The 17,672-nt window shown below is 40.5% G+C and overlaps 1 protein-coding gene and 1 long non-coding RNA gene across 2 annotated transcripts; one reads left to right on the forward strand and one right to left on the reverse strand.

The window, feature by feature from the left end:
* Window positions 1-842: 842 nt before the first annotated feature.
* On the reverse strand, window positions 843-1,792 carry LOC119907898. The gene is made up of 2 exons (XR_005445150.1): window positions 1,495-1,792; window positions 843-1,376 (listed from the first exon to the last, which is right to left on the reverse strand). It is a non-coding gene; the product is annotated as an uncharacterized LOC119907898 (long non-coding RNA).
* Window positions 1,793-2,872: 1,080 nt separating this feature from the next.
* Window positions 2,873-9,132, forward strand: LOC119907897 (1-acylglycerol-3-phosphate O-acyltransferase ABHD5-like). The gene is made up of 7 exons (XM_038725590.1): window positions 2,873-2,980; window positions 3,725-3,807; window positions 3,980-4,370; window positions 5,019-5,170; window positions 8,113-8,224; window positions 8,311-8,491; window positions 8,798-9,132. The coding sequence occupies exons 1-7, from the start codon at window positions 2,937-2,939 to the stop codon at window positions 8,894-8,896; spliced, it is 1,062 nt and encodes a 353-aa protein (XP_038581518.1). The 5' UTR covers window positions 2,873-2,936; the 3' UTR covers window positions 8,897-9,132.
* Window positions 9,133-17,672: the final 8,540 nt, after the last annotated feature.

Raw genomic sequence — 17,672 nt, forward strand, 5'->3', positions numbered from 1 at the left:
TATCGTGTCCGGGCAGTTATTTCGGACTAACAAGATCAGGCCCTTATCTAAATGAATGGGGAGGGAGCCATAACTGCACTTTCAATGGTCACCGGGACATAAAAACTGCGCACTAAAATCTGATAAAAAAAACGGTTAAGGTTAAGGTTTAAAAAGCATTTTCCCCCACAGGTTATATTATGGGATGCATGCATGCATGCGCATGGTTTCACAACGCCGACTTCATTTACAGCTCTATCCAGAGTGTCGGTGACATGGCTTAATATGTTTCCCGGCTCGGCTGTTACAAAGCAGATGACTGGCTTTCTTGCAGAAGGGGCGGGATATAATTGCCATCTTTGGCATTACAGGCTTTCTTCATATAATTCTATTCAGATTTCTTTAAGTGACGCGTCTCCTTCCTAAATTATCTCTGATACACTACATACAAGACCTTAGAACTGGTCTGTTGTACAGAATCGGGACACAGTTTTGTTGACAAATCCCAGTGCAGCTTTTTTTTCTGACCACCTTAATTTTAATAATATGAGGACTGTATTTGGTTTCTGTACAACATTTGGTTTGAATTGTATTCAGGTTGACAAGATGACGTAAACGTGTTTTAACATCCTTGACTATTATTACCATTGGATAAAAGCCTCATTCTGCACTGCACTGTGAGCATGTCTGTCATATTTCTACTGACCTCTGCGTGCAAGATCTCCACTGGATTCCTGCCCCCACTAAAGTGGTACTACCCGAGTTCACACTATACACACCTCCAGGGACAATCAGTTAGATTACACAATCAGACAATTTAGACTAAATTGTAATGTAATTGTCCAAGGATAAATAAGACTGACTCTCTGTTAAGACAATTTACTGCCAGGGTTACTGCTTTTCAGCCACTGATAAAACAAGAGGAAGAGGATATGCTGTGTAACCTCTAGCTAGCATGACTAGCACTAGCATGAGAAACACTGAGCAGGCCGGCTCAATGCTGCAGCTTTATGCCGTCTCCTCACTAAAAGCTTCACCCAGTTACTTGTCTCCAGACAGCTACAGTCTTATACTACCGCTGCTCCTCCATGGGCTTGACTACAGCCTCATTGTCTGCTGACTTATGAAATTTTGAGTGCTCAGCAGAGTGGACGAACAGCAACACACAGAGAGGAAGAGTGTGTGCATCTATGAGAGGAAAGGAAATGAACCACTCAGGAACCACTCAGTCAGCCCATAGTCCGAGAGCCACCACAAGTGGGTGGTGTGAAGGGAAATTTGTGGACAAAGTAGCTTGAGAGTGTATGTGAGAGTTAATGTGTGTGTGTGTGTCTGAACACTAATAGAACAGAAAGTACGCCACCTTGTGGACCAGGACCGGCAGGGCTCTCCTCAAACTGTGAAAGAGAAAATCTCAAATCATTTATGAGGAAGAGGGACGGTTTTGCAACTCACCACTGCATTTGAGAAGTGATTATAGAGAGGGACTTGCCACCATGTTGGAGAAATGAATACCTGAGCAAAGCTTGTCAGATGTAGACTTGTTTCTTCTTACATAATGTATATGACGTATGTTGTTTGTAGATTCATTTAAGTCTTATACCATCCTGAGTTCATTAGAGGGCTCCCAGTTCCTGAGGTCTCCAAAAATGTCACAAACGCTGACTCCAGAATCATTTCTTGAAGGATGCTCCTGACCTTTCACAAGAATAATGCCTCCGTAAATCTGTAAGATAAACCTAAAATTCAAGACTTAATAAGATTCAGATTAAGCATAAAAGTTGAAAAAAGGAGAAAGTAAGATAGCAAAAATGGTTTCCTATAGCAGCAGGATCATACTGTACACTCAAATCCTTGAGGATAATGAATTTAATTAACTTTTCCTTTCATCTCTGCCCTTATCTTAAATTATAATAAGAAATCTATGCTGATAAGCAAAGGTTTAATCTCTATGCCAGCAATTGTGTTTGTCTGATATTAATTTAAGGGAAAGTCAAAGTCATCTCCCTTGGTTTGTCATTGTACAAGACTCACAAGACACAAATACTTTATTTTTTTACCCCTTTCTAGGCAGTGTTGGTGAATTTGGTGAAATTTCTTGATCTGTTTAATTTTAATTAACCTCAAATTTCTTTTAACAGCAGTTTAATCAAGATCAGTTGTTTCGTGAAAACTAATATTGGAAAATATGCCTCAAGCTATCCAAAAACTAGCCAAAATGTTGACTGTTTAGCTGCTTAAAAATGGCATTTTCTCAAGTTTGTTCAAGTAAAATGTGTATATATATATATATGCCAAAGATATTTTGGAAAATTGTGGCCCAAACTCCATTAACTGCTAATCTTAATTACCCCATTGTTAACTGTATATTCAGTACAGTTTTTGAGGCTGTAACTAAAACCTTAATTGGAACTACAGGTTAAATTATGCTAATTGACATGCTAATATGCTAGCCTTACAAAGCCTTACATGTTCTTGTATTTTACATTTATTCATTAAATGTTAAATGGCTAAATTCTTAATTTGGGGGACTTATGGGATCAATTACGTCTTGTATAATAGTAGTCCAAATTACCTCTGTTGTATAAAACTAAACTGGCACTGGCCCACGTGAGACCATTCTGAGCTAACTTTAGGTAACTTACCGTTCAGCACAGCAGAGGTCCAGACCAAGCTGCCGCCTTCAGGTACAGTTGGACATACTGTTGAGCTCTGGGAGAGCAATTGACAGATTGCTAAAGAATGTTGCTATATTCACAGCAGAATTAAGGTTTTTATTAACACATTACATTCTAAGTTAATCACATGCTTAACAGATACATACTTGGTAAAGGGTACTTTAGTTGTACTTGTTGAATCGACATTTTAATTAGATTCTTTGCGGGATGTACTTAAACGCACCATAACACATTCGGACACATTCTATTTTCACTTGGTCGCGACACTTTCAAAACACCATGCGAAGGATGGCACAGGAGATACGACCTACCAAGGAGAAGAGGTGAGTTTTTCTCCTTTTAAACGTTTTTATTTGAAATTGTCTTCATGTCGTCGTTGGTTTATGTAAGTTTACATGTTTTCCCCCGTGCATACCGTTTCTTGAACTAACGTTAGTACTCACTCCCTCAGATGTGGCTTTCTTTACAAACAGACACGGACACCATCATGGTCGCACTCATAAAGCTGTCTCTGTTACTTAGTCAAGTACTTAGTTCTTAGTCAAATATTTAAATATTGTTGAATACCACTGTCATCTGGTTAATTCTGGGTATAAACTGTTCCCCATGGCAGATCCTTATTGTAATAGAAAAAAACTTTATTTGACCCCGGTCATGAAATCTTTGCCTGCCTTTCTGTTCTAAAAGTTGAGTTTGTGTTGGTCTAACTTAACTGTCTGTTGATGCAATTGAGCAGTGGCTACTATGGATTTCTGTAAGTTCTTAAGTTATCTTTTAAGTTGGAAAACAAGTCAACATTAGGTTGTAATAGTCTTAATGACACAGGATGTAAAAAAAAAAAAAAAAAATCCAAAGTCCAAACTAAGTGTCTGGGCTTCTATCTATTGACTGTATGCTGTCCAGTTTATCCTATAATGAGATTACGAGAAGCACTGTATAGGTTGAATACCTGCAGCACTGATAGCAGAAATGTCAAATGGTCAAAGTTTTGTTTAGTTTATCTTTGTTTGCATGTACTTCATGTGTTCTCTGCCTCCTTGGCTGCCTGTTTTCTACCTGAATCAAAGCTCCTGGATGTTAAGTTGGCTTCCCTCTTGGTGCCCTACGTCTCCCTCTCAGCTAAAAGATGCAGAAGAAAAAATGCTCAAGAGTAAGTGTGTCTGTCTTAAAGCTGAACCGCTTGTTTTTTGTTTTTCTTTCTCTTAAAATGGGGGGGGGGATAAACCCCCACCACACCTGGTCTTGAACAAGTTAAGTGGTTAAATGGGATGCATTTCCCACCCATATCCTCTCTCCCTGTCCCATAATCCCCTCCACTGCAGGTGTGAAGCAGACTTTCTCCAGGCAGCATGTCCAGATATCCAACGGCAACTATCTGTGGACATTAGCTTTTTCCACTCGGCTGCAGCCATGCTCTCTCCACCAGCCCAGACCTCCTCTGGTCCTGCTGCACGGTTTTGGAGGCGGGGTTGCACTATGGGCCCAAAACTTGGACACTCTCTCCAGCAGTGGTCCGGTCTACGCTCTGGACCTGCTGGGCTTCGGCAGAAGCAGCCGCCCTGTGTTCAGCACCGACCCAGAGGCGGTTGAGGAACAGTTTGTGGCAACCCTGGAGGAGTGGAGGGAGAAGGTGGGACTGGAGGAAATGGTGCTGCTGGGACACAACCTCGGAGGATACCTGTCGGCTGCCTACACACTCAAATACCCACACAGGTGCTTTGGTGTGTGTGTGTCTGTTGGTGGGTGAGAGGGCAAAACATTGGTCATGCAAGTCGTTTTCCAGTTTTTAAGGCATCTTATTTCTTTTGTATAATAAAACAACGAACAAAATGGCAGCTAATCCCCCCCTATTTGGATAAATCTTCCCCAAATTACAACAAAGTCAAGTTTAATTTGTTCAGTCTGAAGTACAGAAATTAAATGTATGCTCTAATATAATGTGTTGCTCAACAGCAGCTAACATGACTCTTATCAGACACTAAGAACAACATGTCAGAGGAGTGTAGAGCTTCCACACAAACACAATTATTGGAAAATAAGCTAATAGGTTTTCTCCCACATTACAAGTGCCAAGTGTTCTTATACAGCTTTAAATTATATATCTTAAATAAAGCATTTTGTCTCTTGGCATTTACTTTCAAGATGTTGTTGAACGTTAGGTTGTTGTGCACTTTATCTAGTGAGGAACTAGCCACACAGAACTACTTTGAATTATGTTCGGAACACATTTGTTTTTCGTTTAACATTTGTGCCAATTGGGAACGTAATCCTGCTATTTATAATATCAAAACTCTGTGAAATCGTTGTTGTCTTTTGTTGACACTCCATCTGGTGTGTGTGTGCGCGCGCGTGTGCGTGCAGGGTAAAACATCTGCTGCTGGTGGAGCCGTGGGGGTTCCCAGCTCGTCCAGATAACCCCAACCACAACTCCATCCCTGTGTGGATCAGAGCCATGGGGGCTGTTATGAGCCCCTTCAACCCTCTGGCTGGACTCAGACTGGCTGGGCCTCTAGGTCAGCACACATACACATACTTGGCACATTAACACATGTGTTCTTCCGCTCTTTATTTTATATTCTGTATACAAATGTTGAGGTTTGGCTTGCTAAAGATGATTATATGTATATCAATTTTATTATTTATGTGGGTTGAAAGGCTTGAGCTGCAAGTTCTGTTTTAGTTTTTATATAAAAGAACTGTCCTTTGTCATCTTCTAGGGTGGGGAAGTCAGGGGGAAAAGTTTAATGGCAGGGAGGACTCGCACACAGAACAAAAGAGATTTAGACTAGAGGCTGGATTAGTGGTCGACAGATATGGGTTTTCCAATGGCTGATGCCAATATTTAGAGAGCATGGCGGCCAATATATAATGCAGACATCAAAACAAAGACAAATCTTGTATAATTCTGTTATTCATGCAGGGTACAATCTAATTAACATATTATCTTAGCCAGTAATGTGTTATTTTAGATCATTCATGAAATAGAAAAATTTATTAAATGCTTTGCTGTCATTTAGGATGATATATGGGCCTTGTTAGTGCAGGTATTATAATATTTCTACTCGATACATTGCAGGGCTGTACAGACAGAGGGGAAAAATGTGCTAACGTTTCAGTCCATGTTGGACTTTCCTCTGTGCAAAATATGGCATGCATGATGAGTCACCCTTTATATGGGTTGCTGTACATGTGCACCTAGTCACTGATCTAGAGCTTGATTGAACACCCATGAAGCCAGTTCCCGGCAGGTCAAGTCATCAAACACATCAGAATAAAATAATCCCATGGTGTTGACACATTCTCATACAGACTGATCATATATAGAATGATTGCCATCTGATTTAGGATCAGACCTGCGGATAGCACTTTTAGGTCCACAATTTCTAAATACAAGTTTCCTCCTTGTTTTTCCTACTCTGTTGGATGCCACATTTGGTACATGCAGTAAGGTAGACAACATTACCAGAGCTGGATGTTTTGATGATGCATATTTGGGTCACAAAGCTAGTAGTGTGTGTTTTTTACAAAAAGAACTTGCAGCACAATTTCACCTCTACCTGTGGCATTGTCCAAATGTCCCTGGTGGGTACAGTTTGTTTTATTTTCTTTATTGTGCGTGTCTGCATGTTACCATTGTGTCCCAAACATTCATTACTCCAAAAAATGAGAAAAGTGGAAGATCTTTGCCAATGTCGTCAACAGATGAATTTAACAGAACGTTCAAAATCTCACGCCCACACGTTGTTAAACTGTTTTTGGGTTTACAGTTGGTCAATAGTTCATTTCTATTTTTCTCATAAGCCTTTGCAAATGCCTGATACAAGACATCTCGTGGATACCCCTCTCACCAGAAATTGATCAGAGTTTGTGAGCTTCTATTTGGAAATCTTCATCCCTTGTGCAGAAGCGTATTGCCCTAAGAAACAGACGGCCCTACAGTATTTTTTTTTTTTTTTTTTTTTTTTTTTAGGGCTAGACACTTTTCAGATGGCAACCATTCTGTTTAAATTTGGCATTATGTGGCCTTTACATGATGAATCATCATCTGTTGGAAATGTGGATTCAATTTACAGTCATCCTAGCTGCTTAAATGAAGAAGTCCCTTAAACCTGCATTCTATCGAACAGCCAGCAGGGTGCGACTCTTCTGGTTGCAAAAAGAAGTCCGGCTTCATTAGAAATAATGTTAAAATTACCCCACTTCTCAGCTGATTTTTATTTTGTATTTATTTTGTATTTTTTTTCACAGTAAACTCTTTTCTAATGAGTTTATGGTCTCAATGGCTAGTTTTGTGTCTTCTTCAATACAACAATGTTCATTTAGTAAATTATGTTCCCATTTAGGAAAATAGACCATAAAGCAGAGTATGATTCAGGGCTTGATTATCTATGATTGACAAATCGTTACCATGGCGACCTGTCAATCAGGCTAGAGTGACTCAGTATCATTCCGGTTAAAATGACAGTTAATGTCATTTACCTGGCTAAGCAAACTAGCTAGCTCAGCACACGGCTGTTGGCTCCACCGTCTCGTCCAAATATGGTCACGTCCGGTGCCACTGGTTGAAAACTCAACATGGCGGCGCCCTATTGGCCAAACTCGAGGTTTAAAACTTGCAGTCCAAGACAAACAAACGGGTGACGTCACAATGACAACGTCCACTTCTTATATACAGTCTATGGATATGACCTGTTTTCTTTGATTCTGGTCGGATTGTCTTTCCATACCAGTGGACCCCATTCCCAGTGTACAAGCTAACATTTGTATCCTTATATGTTGGTCAGTATGAGAATGTTTGTCAACTTGACCTGCTGGCAATTGGCTTTATGTGTGAATAGGTGTGCCTGTAAAGTAACCCATATAAAGGTTGACTCATCATGCATGCTTCATTTTGCACTGAGGAAAGTCCAACATGGACTGATGTCTGTCCAGCTCCGGAATGTATCAGATTGAAATATTTAAAATCCAGACTCCAGTCTGAATCATTTTGGTGCTGCAATTGAGGCCTGCCTTGCTGGGCTATTATTTAAATAAATAAGTGCATGACTGTACCACCTCATGCCAATGGTATTGGTGTTTTGTTTTTGTTTTTTTGTTGTTTTTTTTTCACATGAAACACATGCCCCACTCCTGCAAACCCTTTTGCTTCTCAACACACAAATGATGTTGCTGCTTGTCCCCCTGGTTCTTCGTCACAATCGCTCTGTTTGTTTTCACTTGTCTGAAATAAGGAACATATTGAAGGTTTATTGCTCTCCAATTAGCCATTATCTCTTTCTATCATCTGCCTTTTGGAAAAATCTCTGAAACGTCCATCTCTGTTAGTACCAGAAGAACAGTGTCCTTTTCCTAGAGAGGTCAGAAGAGGCTGCCAGTGTTCTTGTCAACGGTCTGGTTTGTTTGCAGTTATCATGCTAATATGTGGAAGTAAATTTCTGTGTCTTTTGATCTCCAGGTCCAATGCTGGTCCAGACAGTCAGATCAGATTTCAAGCAGAAATACTCTTCTGTGTTTGATGACAACACGGTATCTGACTACATCTACCATGTGAATGCTCAGACCCCAAGGTGAGAAACGTTTCTGAGCCGATATGTACTGCTAATTTATTTTTCTGACAATGTACAGTCTCCAACTTTTTTTCTTTGTGTTTCAGTGGAGAAACAGCCTTTAAGAACATGACCATTCCCTATGGCTGGGCTAAGAGGCCCATGCTGGAGAGGATCGGCCAGGTTGAGGCTGACATTCCCATTTCATTCATCTATGGATCACGCTCCAGCATCGACAGTGACTCCGGATGTGCGCTCAAGAAGACCAGACCAGATGTGGAAATTAGGGTAAGTTCTTTTAAAATATTTTTTACAGCTGATAATGTGCTTTAAAAGAAATATCCATGGCAAGATGAAGGACAGCATGATCTTATTTTGCTTTGTTTGAGTAAATCCAAAACTGAAAGGACATGGAGGGTCCATTTTCAAATGTGGAAACATCCAAATTGAGATTTTGTGCTAGCTATTTCATGGAAGGAATACACTCATTTTGTATACATTTGTATCTACATACATTTTGGCATGTTAGGTGCGCCAGCTTTATCTCTAAACAGCTTACACTTTCTGTTTAACTGTGTGTTTTGTCTTTGCCAGGTGATCAGAGGAGCAGGCCATTATGTTTTCGCCGACCAGCCTGATGACTTCAACCAGGCAGTCCTTCAGATCCTGACGAGGACAGAGAAGGAAAAATGAAGGAGCAAGAGCTCCCTAGTTGAGATGACACAGTGTCTAACTAAACCAAACACATTACGCAGCAGCAGTTACAGGTACTTTACGCCTCTTTATCTTCCCTTTACTCTGAAGAGACCCATCACTAACTGAGGACACTTAGGCTCGAGGCTTTGGGGTCAAAAGGTCATATGATCCCATGGGTTTCTTTATCCATCTTCATGTAAAGGAGTTGTTGTAAATAAATGTGATATGCAGTCTGTGTTGCTCACTTAGTATTTTTTTCTGTTCTCATGTGGTTAGAGCTCTCTGTGTAAACTGGCATCCATTCTGAAATCTGAACTCTGAGAAACTTGTTGGGCAATGGAAAAGAAGAGAAATCATCTATCAAGGGAATATCTTATTTTGGGTAGAAGTCTAGGCAAAGTACGGATGTTCTTTTCTGACCCCTCACCCGCTCTGTGAGAGATATGAGGGATAAGTAAGTAGAGCAGAGGGCTGGGGGGTTTTCAAGAAACTTCCTCACCTCTCCAGAGACGCTATGACTGAGAGTAGCCTGCAGGTGGCAGCACTGTAACAATACATTAGCTTCCCCCTCCTCTTGCAGAAGGGTGACAGTGAACTCCATACAAAGCAGCCTCACATGCATGCTGAGTTGAGTGACCTACTCAGGAGACCTGGACAGTGATGCTTTAAAAGCAGTGTGACGATCTGCTCTCTGCTAAGTCACAACTGCAGTGACAGAATAGGGTCAGAGATGTGTGTTGGACTAAAAATAGGCCTTCTGTTAAACAACTTGGTCCTTATGGGGGTCCTTTTATTTAATTTTTTGAATGTGAGTCTGCAAAAATAGGTGGAGCAAGGAATACGTTGTTTTAATTGGACATCTGCCCTTTTTTATGTTACATTTTGTGATTCGCACTAATGCACTCAATTCTTCATTCACTCAATCATTTTTACATTATAACGTGATAATTCTTCACTGGGATTGTTCAAAGGTTACTGCGAAGCAAAACAGAACCATATGGCCTTATTTAAATACTTACAAGTTTTGTCAAGGGGGTTTAGGCCTATTGCAATGGACGCTGTAGTTTCTCCCTTCATAATCAGGTTTGCCTCAGCTGTAAAAGAGCACTTTACTGATTAGCATTGCACCCCTTTAAGCTGATGATACACAGAGCAACTTTTAGAGCAATCATGCAGGGCAACGTTGCCGTCATTGGTAATGAGTAAAGATTACTATCATAATCCCCTTCCCCCACCACTCCGCCACCTGCCCTGCACCGCCGCTATCCGTTTAAAACATAGTCAGACTTGCCAATTGCAAGATTGCCCAGCAACATTGCTCAAAAAGTTGCCTCGTGTATCATCAGCTTAAAAGTTTTCAGACTCAAGATGGACAGTTTACTTTTAAAAGGGATCAAAAGCAGTGCAAAGATGTTATCTTTTTTTAAAATTTTTATTCCATGCATTGTCAAAACCTAGTGGCAGTACTACCCAACACCTGTAAACAGACTTTGATGTGTAAAATCGGTGGAGTTCCTGTTTAAGGTACCCTATAGGGTTTTTCACCGCCAGTAGCATTGGAGCAGTGTTTTTAAGAGTGGGTGCCTGTTTTGCTTGTTAGGTGCACATGGGCAAAAAGATGCACATTCCTGCTGTCAGTTTCACCCTATCCCACTGAGTGATGTGGGGGATAGTGTGCAAACAAACTTACCAATATGCCAACAAAGGCAAGGAAGAAGAAGACGGCTAGCTAGCAAACATGGATGTAAACATTGCTTGATTAAAAAATATTTTTGAAAATCTGCTTTGCAAGTGTTTTATGATGAAGGGAATACATTTAACCTATTTGTTAGCCCTCAAGAATGCACGCAATGCCAAAATGCTAAGACTAAAACATAAGTTTGTTCAAGACCAATCAACAGGACATCCTAACACAGTGACTTCTTATTTCCAAAAAATGTCTGACAGTAGGATGCAGACAGTGAAAGATTGTATTAGAGGCTGACGTTTAGTGAACTAATAGAGCAGAGAGTTGATAACCTGGAGATATATTATCTTGAGCACGGACCAACCCCTCTGTTACCTCTGCCAGTCTGTCATTTCAAAGGCATCAACCCTGTTCACCCATACTGTCTCCTGGCAACAGGGTAGCCACGGAGACAGAGTCTTTTGGATCACCAACCTGCAGGAAGTGAGGCTGTGGTTGGACGGGGTAATTATGGGTTGTTTGTTTATTTTATTTTCTTGAAGACGCTGGCTGGCTGCTTATTAAGGCAGCGAGGACAATTCAGCAGGAGCTACATGGTCACTGCCTCTTGGGGTTAGAAACGTGCACGCGCGATGTGCCCAGGCCTCTGTCCATAATACTCACTTAATAAGATTTCAGGCTTATTCATCGTGTCTCTCTCCGTCACCCACTCAGTCGCATTAGCACAGAATCATTTCATTAGGAAAAGTGAGAAAAGTGACAGAAGTGTTCATACTGAGTCTGGATATAATTGAAGCTTGAAGCCCTGAAATAACTGCACATGAAAGGTGTGTGCACACAGGAACACACACTGTTGCACTGCTGCTGGCAGTTCTCAGTTTATCTTTAATCAGCATCACCACATACAGGTTTGTGAAGCCAAAGCATCAGGAGCTCTGTATAAAATGCCGACAGTGATATCTCTCCCTGATTTGCAAGACCAAACTGATTTCACTGATTATTCCATTTTGGGTCCAAACCCATAGTTTTGGGATCAGAGTAGACCTGTAGCTGCAGTCAATACATGAACACAAATTATGATATAAGGCTATCCTGGAGCCATACAATTTGTGTTCATTTTTCATGTGACCGTCCACTAGTGTAATGAGATGCATGCATCACACACAGACAGCTCCACTGCCCTCTTGTCTGAACAAACAATTATAGTCTGCTTATGAGTGACTGATGATATTTACAGTCCAGGGATTTATTTTTACCACAGAGTTGGCAGCCAGACTGATATTTACACAAAGAAAAGGACAATATTTCAACGAAATCTGTGCAGTACAACTTTGTTGGGAAATGAAAGTGATATATATCTCTATATGCAAGTTAGTCTTTTATGCTGCCACTGATCTGAGAGGAACAGTCATTTTTGCAAACTCCAAAAATTGTCTTTATGCGTTGAGAGCACTTCACAGCTCTCACATTACACCAAAGGCGTCGGAGTCTAATGATCACAGGATTTCGATTCAGGAAAGACTAACGGAGCCAGAGCTGGAGTTTGCCAGCTGGTTGGTTATTCTCTACAGACACAGCACAGGAAAAGCTGTCGATGTGATGACATCTCTTCACACTGCTGAAGGAATGAAATGGATCCAAGGAGGCATTGAGACTTTTACACTGAGACTCGTGCGAAGGCATCTCATCAGTGACATCACTGGGCCTGATAGTGAAGTGCTCCTAATTCATGAAATCCTGTAAAGGTGTAATTTCTCTTTCTTCCATGAAGCTACTGATTCTGAAGGACTAAATGTGGTCTCTGAGCCACAGCCTGTCACTCAGCGAATTATCATGCCAACAGTTTGTTTACATGGATTAATAAAGACAGCTTTCCTCATCCTAGTAGTTATAAATAGTATTCCATTATCATTATTATTATTCTTTATTTAGATGGTTAATATATCGATTTATCATTCATGACCCCATACTGAAACTGTAAACATGGTCAACAGAACTTTAGTCTAATATGGAGAGGGCTATACCAGAGACATTATGACAATACTAATGAATTGACTTCACAGGATGCATAAGAGAACTAAAAAAGTAATGGTTAAAATTGATGCAGCAAAGGTCAAAATATCTTCACTTTAAAGCAGCTATAATCAATATTTTTATCACAGTGGATTACATGACTAAATGTGAAAAGGTCACTCATAGTGATGACGCAACTGACAATTAGCACCCATCTAGGAAGTTCCCCTCAGCTCTACGAAGCATTTTAGCACCTTTCAGCTAATTGTTTTGGCTTTATGGCCACAACTTTACTGATGGAGTTCACTCTCACTACTGTGATCAGGTTGTATTTGGCAGCAGGCAGATGTTTTCAGTCTAAAACCTACTGCACACTAGCTGCCAGGCACCAAATAACAGAGTTAGCGACTAGCTTAGTGGCTAAAGATATTTCCTTCAGGAGTGGGTAGAACCAAAAGAGAGCTGTGAAAGAGAGTGAATATTTAACTTATACTCATCAGTTGGCCAGAAACACGTCTCCAAGTTAATGATAGCTAATTTTGCATATAAAAGGTGTTAATATGTCAGTATTGTGTGCACAGCTTGTTTTCACTGCTGCCAAGTGGCCAAATTATTGCAGGTCTTATTTGGGTAAAGGTGGGGTATGCCATTCTGGAAAAATCCAATGCCATGACATAGAGTGAACAACGACACAATTAGCTAAGTTGTGGGTTAGCAAACTGTCACTGGAGTTGCTGTGCAAAGCTAATACACAGAGAGGACAAGGCAGTCCAAGAGCCAGCACACCAGCTCCAGACAGTGATACTCACAACTAACATCACAACAACAGCATGTCTTGGTGAACTAGAAAGTAAGCTGAATGTCTGTAGGCAAGTAATTTGTTACCTGACACACAAATCATGGCTACAATGGCTGGAATAGTTTCTCATTGCTTGGCACAGGCCACTTTCACTGTATTTTGAAAAGGACTGCAGGCTACAAATGTTTATTACTTCAGAGAGAGCTTTTTGGGGGGGAATTTCTGCTTTTTGGATTAGGACCCTGTGTGGGTTTTTATCTAAACAAGTGTGGTTAACATCCAAAAGGCACTTCTCGTAATAAGATCATTAAAAACGGGTGTCCTTCAGAACCAACAGGATGTAGCTTGGGAGGAAGTCTGTCATCCCCAGTGATGTACTTGAAACCAGTAATACCTGTCTTGTCAACTCAGCTTCATTTATGCTTCCCCGGACTGCAATTCATTTAAGTTTAGAATATTTTCTTTCATTATCTGAGGAATTCTCATATTCTTAAAGCTGCAACTTTAAAACTAACCTGCAGTCATATCTGCCTCTGTGCTGCTGCATTATTTCCTGTTTAGCAGCAGTGTTGTGGCTGCCTGTTATAGCTTTGATTCCCAGTGCTCTCCAGCTGTGTCCTGCCTTCACAGTTCAAAAGTGGATTTTATTTTTCACATCCATTTCCTTGCTTTTGCCCTGCTACTTCTATTCCTGGTCATATAATTTGAGTTTCACAGGGTTATTTGTTGTTAAATTGCCACGGTGTCTGCTGTCCTCTATGTAATGTTTGTAATAACTGTTCTCTTTTGATACACTCTCTCGCCTTTTCCCAGTCTGTCACGGGCCATGGCTAAGGAAATTTTGCCTTTTAATTGACTTGCTCTCTCTCTCTTTCTCTCTCTGTTTCTGGCAGTCCTTGGTTTCACATTGTGTGAGATGGGCAAACACACTGTTTCAGTAACAGTCTTAGCAAGCCTACAGTGAAGTCAAATGTGCACCTACACACATACACATACACACACACACACACACACACACACACACACGCAAAGTGTCAGATAAAAAAGAACAGATCAGATGGCCAAACAGTGTCTGTGTACTCTGAGACCAACTGTGTGTGTGCTGGTTGGGTATAGTCACAAAGAAATTAAGTTTTAAAATAACGGAGGAGTGTAGTGTCTCAGCAGGATGTATTTATTCTAAGAGGTGTGGGATCCGTCTGGCTTGCTGACTGTGTGTGTGTGTGTGTGTGTGTGTGCGTGTTAGAGAAGCTTTGTTCCTTACAGCAGTTTTATCAGCAGCTCCACTGACAGTCTGGTGGCAAGAGTTCAGCCTTAACATTCAGCTCCTCTGACGGTCAGAATAAATACTCTGCTGAGATACTTTGTTCAGTCTGCATCTTAAAGCAGATAGAGACCATACAATGTAAAGTCATGGCAATGTGAGCACAGTTCAGAGGAAGCAAGTGCAATTATGCCTGATGACTGGCCTGATGTTATTGAACATACTGTCATTACACACCAGAAAAGAAATTGTGTTGGATGAAAAAGAACTATTCGAAGGGGAAGAAGGAAGGAAACAGTTTTATTGCTGGACAGATATCTGTGAAGTGTTAAAAATAGAAAGGGCTTATCTATGTGAACTGGGCCAGACCTTTTCAGTGTGTGAATTTTTGCCAGTCATTTTCATCTATTTGAATCCCTACAGCTCAACAATGTCCGACGTACATTGAGAACCGGTTCTTGTCAGATGGGGCTGCCATTGAGGGTAAGGGTTTGGCAAACCACCACATCTTCACTGCAAAATGGTTTTAATGTCAACTACTATGTTCATCTATGATTCGCTAATCAATATTTACCTGCATTCATTAATATTTTAGATATAAACATTTAATCAAGTGACTAATGTAAAGGTTAATGTGAGAGCGGTCGCTCGTAGAGCAGAAATATCACCCTATTTTAGCCATCTTTAGCTCATTGTTTTGGTTATACGCCCAACACATCAAATGTGTAACTGAGTCTCAGACGCTCTCATGAAACCGCTGTAGGCAGTTGTTTTAAGCACAAAAAGCTTTGATAAACTTAATTAACTTTAGCAACTAGTTAGCAAGCTGACAAATATTTTTGGAGTTGATGGTGAGAACAACAAGAGAGAGAAAATTGGACTTTGTTGAGTAGTCAGACAGACACACAACTCGGAAATAATGCTGATGTTGGACTGTCTCATCTGGACTGCATTTGTTAGCTTGTTTGAATGTTTTTCTGGCCCCCTAGTGGCTAAAGCAGCTTTAAATACACTTTTGAGGTACTTATTTATGCTACTGCACCACTACTTCCTTTTAGAGGATGATACTGTAGTGTCCATACCAATTAACGGAAAAGAAATAGCCTACTGTTTTACATCAGAACAAATGTCAGTAAAGGATTAACTTGAACAGGCTCCTACTGTTAATGCACACTGACCTGCCAGAACCAGAGAATCTGTCATCTGCCAGATTCATCTCCTGCATACCACACAGCTGTAAAAATCACAGAAGCTCATTTGGACTACATCTTGCCATATCCAACATGTTTATAACACATGTGGTATTTTGTACATAATTGTGAAATTTATGAAATCAATAGAGATATACAGAGAGAGGTGGAGAGAGATCAGGTGGCGGCGATGGAGCTCGCTGCAGTGACAGGATTGTGGGTAAGATGATAGGATCTGATTCCAGCACGTGCCCCGGCTCACACATGACATCCTCTCTGTGACACACTCTCCCCAGTGGTCCATTCACTTTTTGAAACCCACATGACAGCCTCGTCACCTGCTCATTTGTGCGTGTCCTACATGGCTTATGTGCCCCCAGCTTGTTTGTGTGTGTTACATAATTTGTCTGTGTATGTGTGCGTAAGCCTGTGGGTCACACCGGTTTACGCGGCGACTCTAGAACTCATCTGGTCTGATCTGATTTCCTCCCAGCCGGCAGATGTGGAACAGTAGCCCAGATGTTGCAGAGATTACAACTCCCTGCAGTGTTTGTGGGAAGGCTTTGAGACCATTCAGGAAAATAAACACAATGGGAGAATTTGTACACAGGCCTATTCCACTCTTCCTGCTTTCAGGCATCACAGATGACAGGATGGCAGAGAATGTTACTACTAACAGAACATAGGCACTAAAATTACCTCAGTCTTCATCTCTAGCACGTACTACATGTACCCTTTGGCCTGTATGTTAGCTGGTAGCTGGCAATTATGATGCTCAACTAAGTCTGGCAGTTTTGGATACACAGTTCACAAATAGTTAAGTAACACATGAAACAAAAAAAGAACATTACATTTTGAACTTTCTCTGTGTGCAGAAAATTGTTTCTGGAAGCGTTGCAGTATTGCTAATGCACCAATTTTGCAAAAAAAAAAATGCACTTCCATAATGTTGGGGGACTCACAAGAGGTGGAAAAAAAAAGAGATAAAAATTCAAGCAGCAGAAATATCTGTGCTACAGATTAAGCTAAAAAAAATACGCAGAGGTCTTTGTTATGACACCCTGGCTTGGTAAATACCTGTATCTTTCAAATTCGGTGTTTGCAACACAGGCTTTCTTGTAATATTCAGTTGCGTCCAAGCCTACTATGAGATAACCTTGATCACATGACTGGCGTTATTTTCTCAGACTTTGGAGTTTTCACAGGCTGAGTAGTTCTCTTAATGACAAATAAACTGATGAGTAAAGTTGGAAGGGTACTCCTTTAAATAGTCTCACTGTCTAAATTTTACTCATATACCACCATGGTGTATATAAAGTGTATTATAATATAAATGCCTCCAGGCACTCATGGATGGTTTTGGTGCCTATGCTCTCTTCACATAATTGGAGAAGAACTCACCGCATTTAATCTTATTTACCTGTTAAATTATATTTTCTATAATTGTCCCTATGTGTTTTTGGCAGTGTAGCCTTCTGTACACTGTGAGGACTTTTATTGATGGAGAACATTAAATCCTTAATTTTTATTTTTTTTAAAATTCTTCTTAGCTTACAAAGACAATTAGTCTAAAAACATCAGAATCAGCCTTAAAAAACACACACGTGTAATATGTGTGGAGTCACAGCATGTTATTATTAATATTTAATTACTCTCAAAAGCCTAATTTTGGTCTATTTGTCTGCCTGACTTTGATCAATTGTCTCACCCTACTGTCTCTAAACCTATGCACAGATATATATATATATGTGGACTGATAAAAGAAAACGTAAGTACACACCAATGTTCACTCACCAAAAGTCAAGAAACAGACTTCAGAC

Source organism: Micropterus salmoides, unplaced genomic scaffold (genome assembly GCF_014851395.1).
Source record: "Micropterus salmoides isolate LMB-PRFRI ecotype aquatic unplaced genomic scaffold, ASM1485139v1 Ms_hic_scaffold_17, whole genome shotgun sequence".
Classification (NCBI taxonomy): Eukaryota; Metazoa; Chordata; class Actinopteri; order Centrarchiformes; family Centrarchidae; genus Micropterus; species Micropterus salmoides.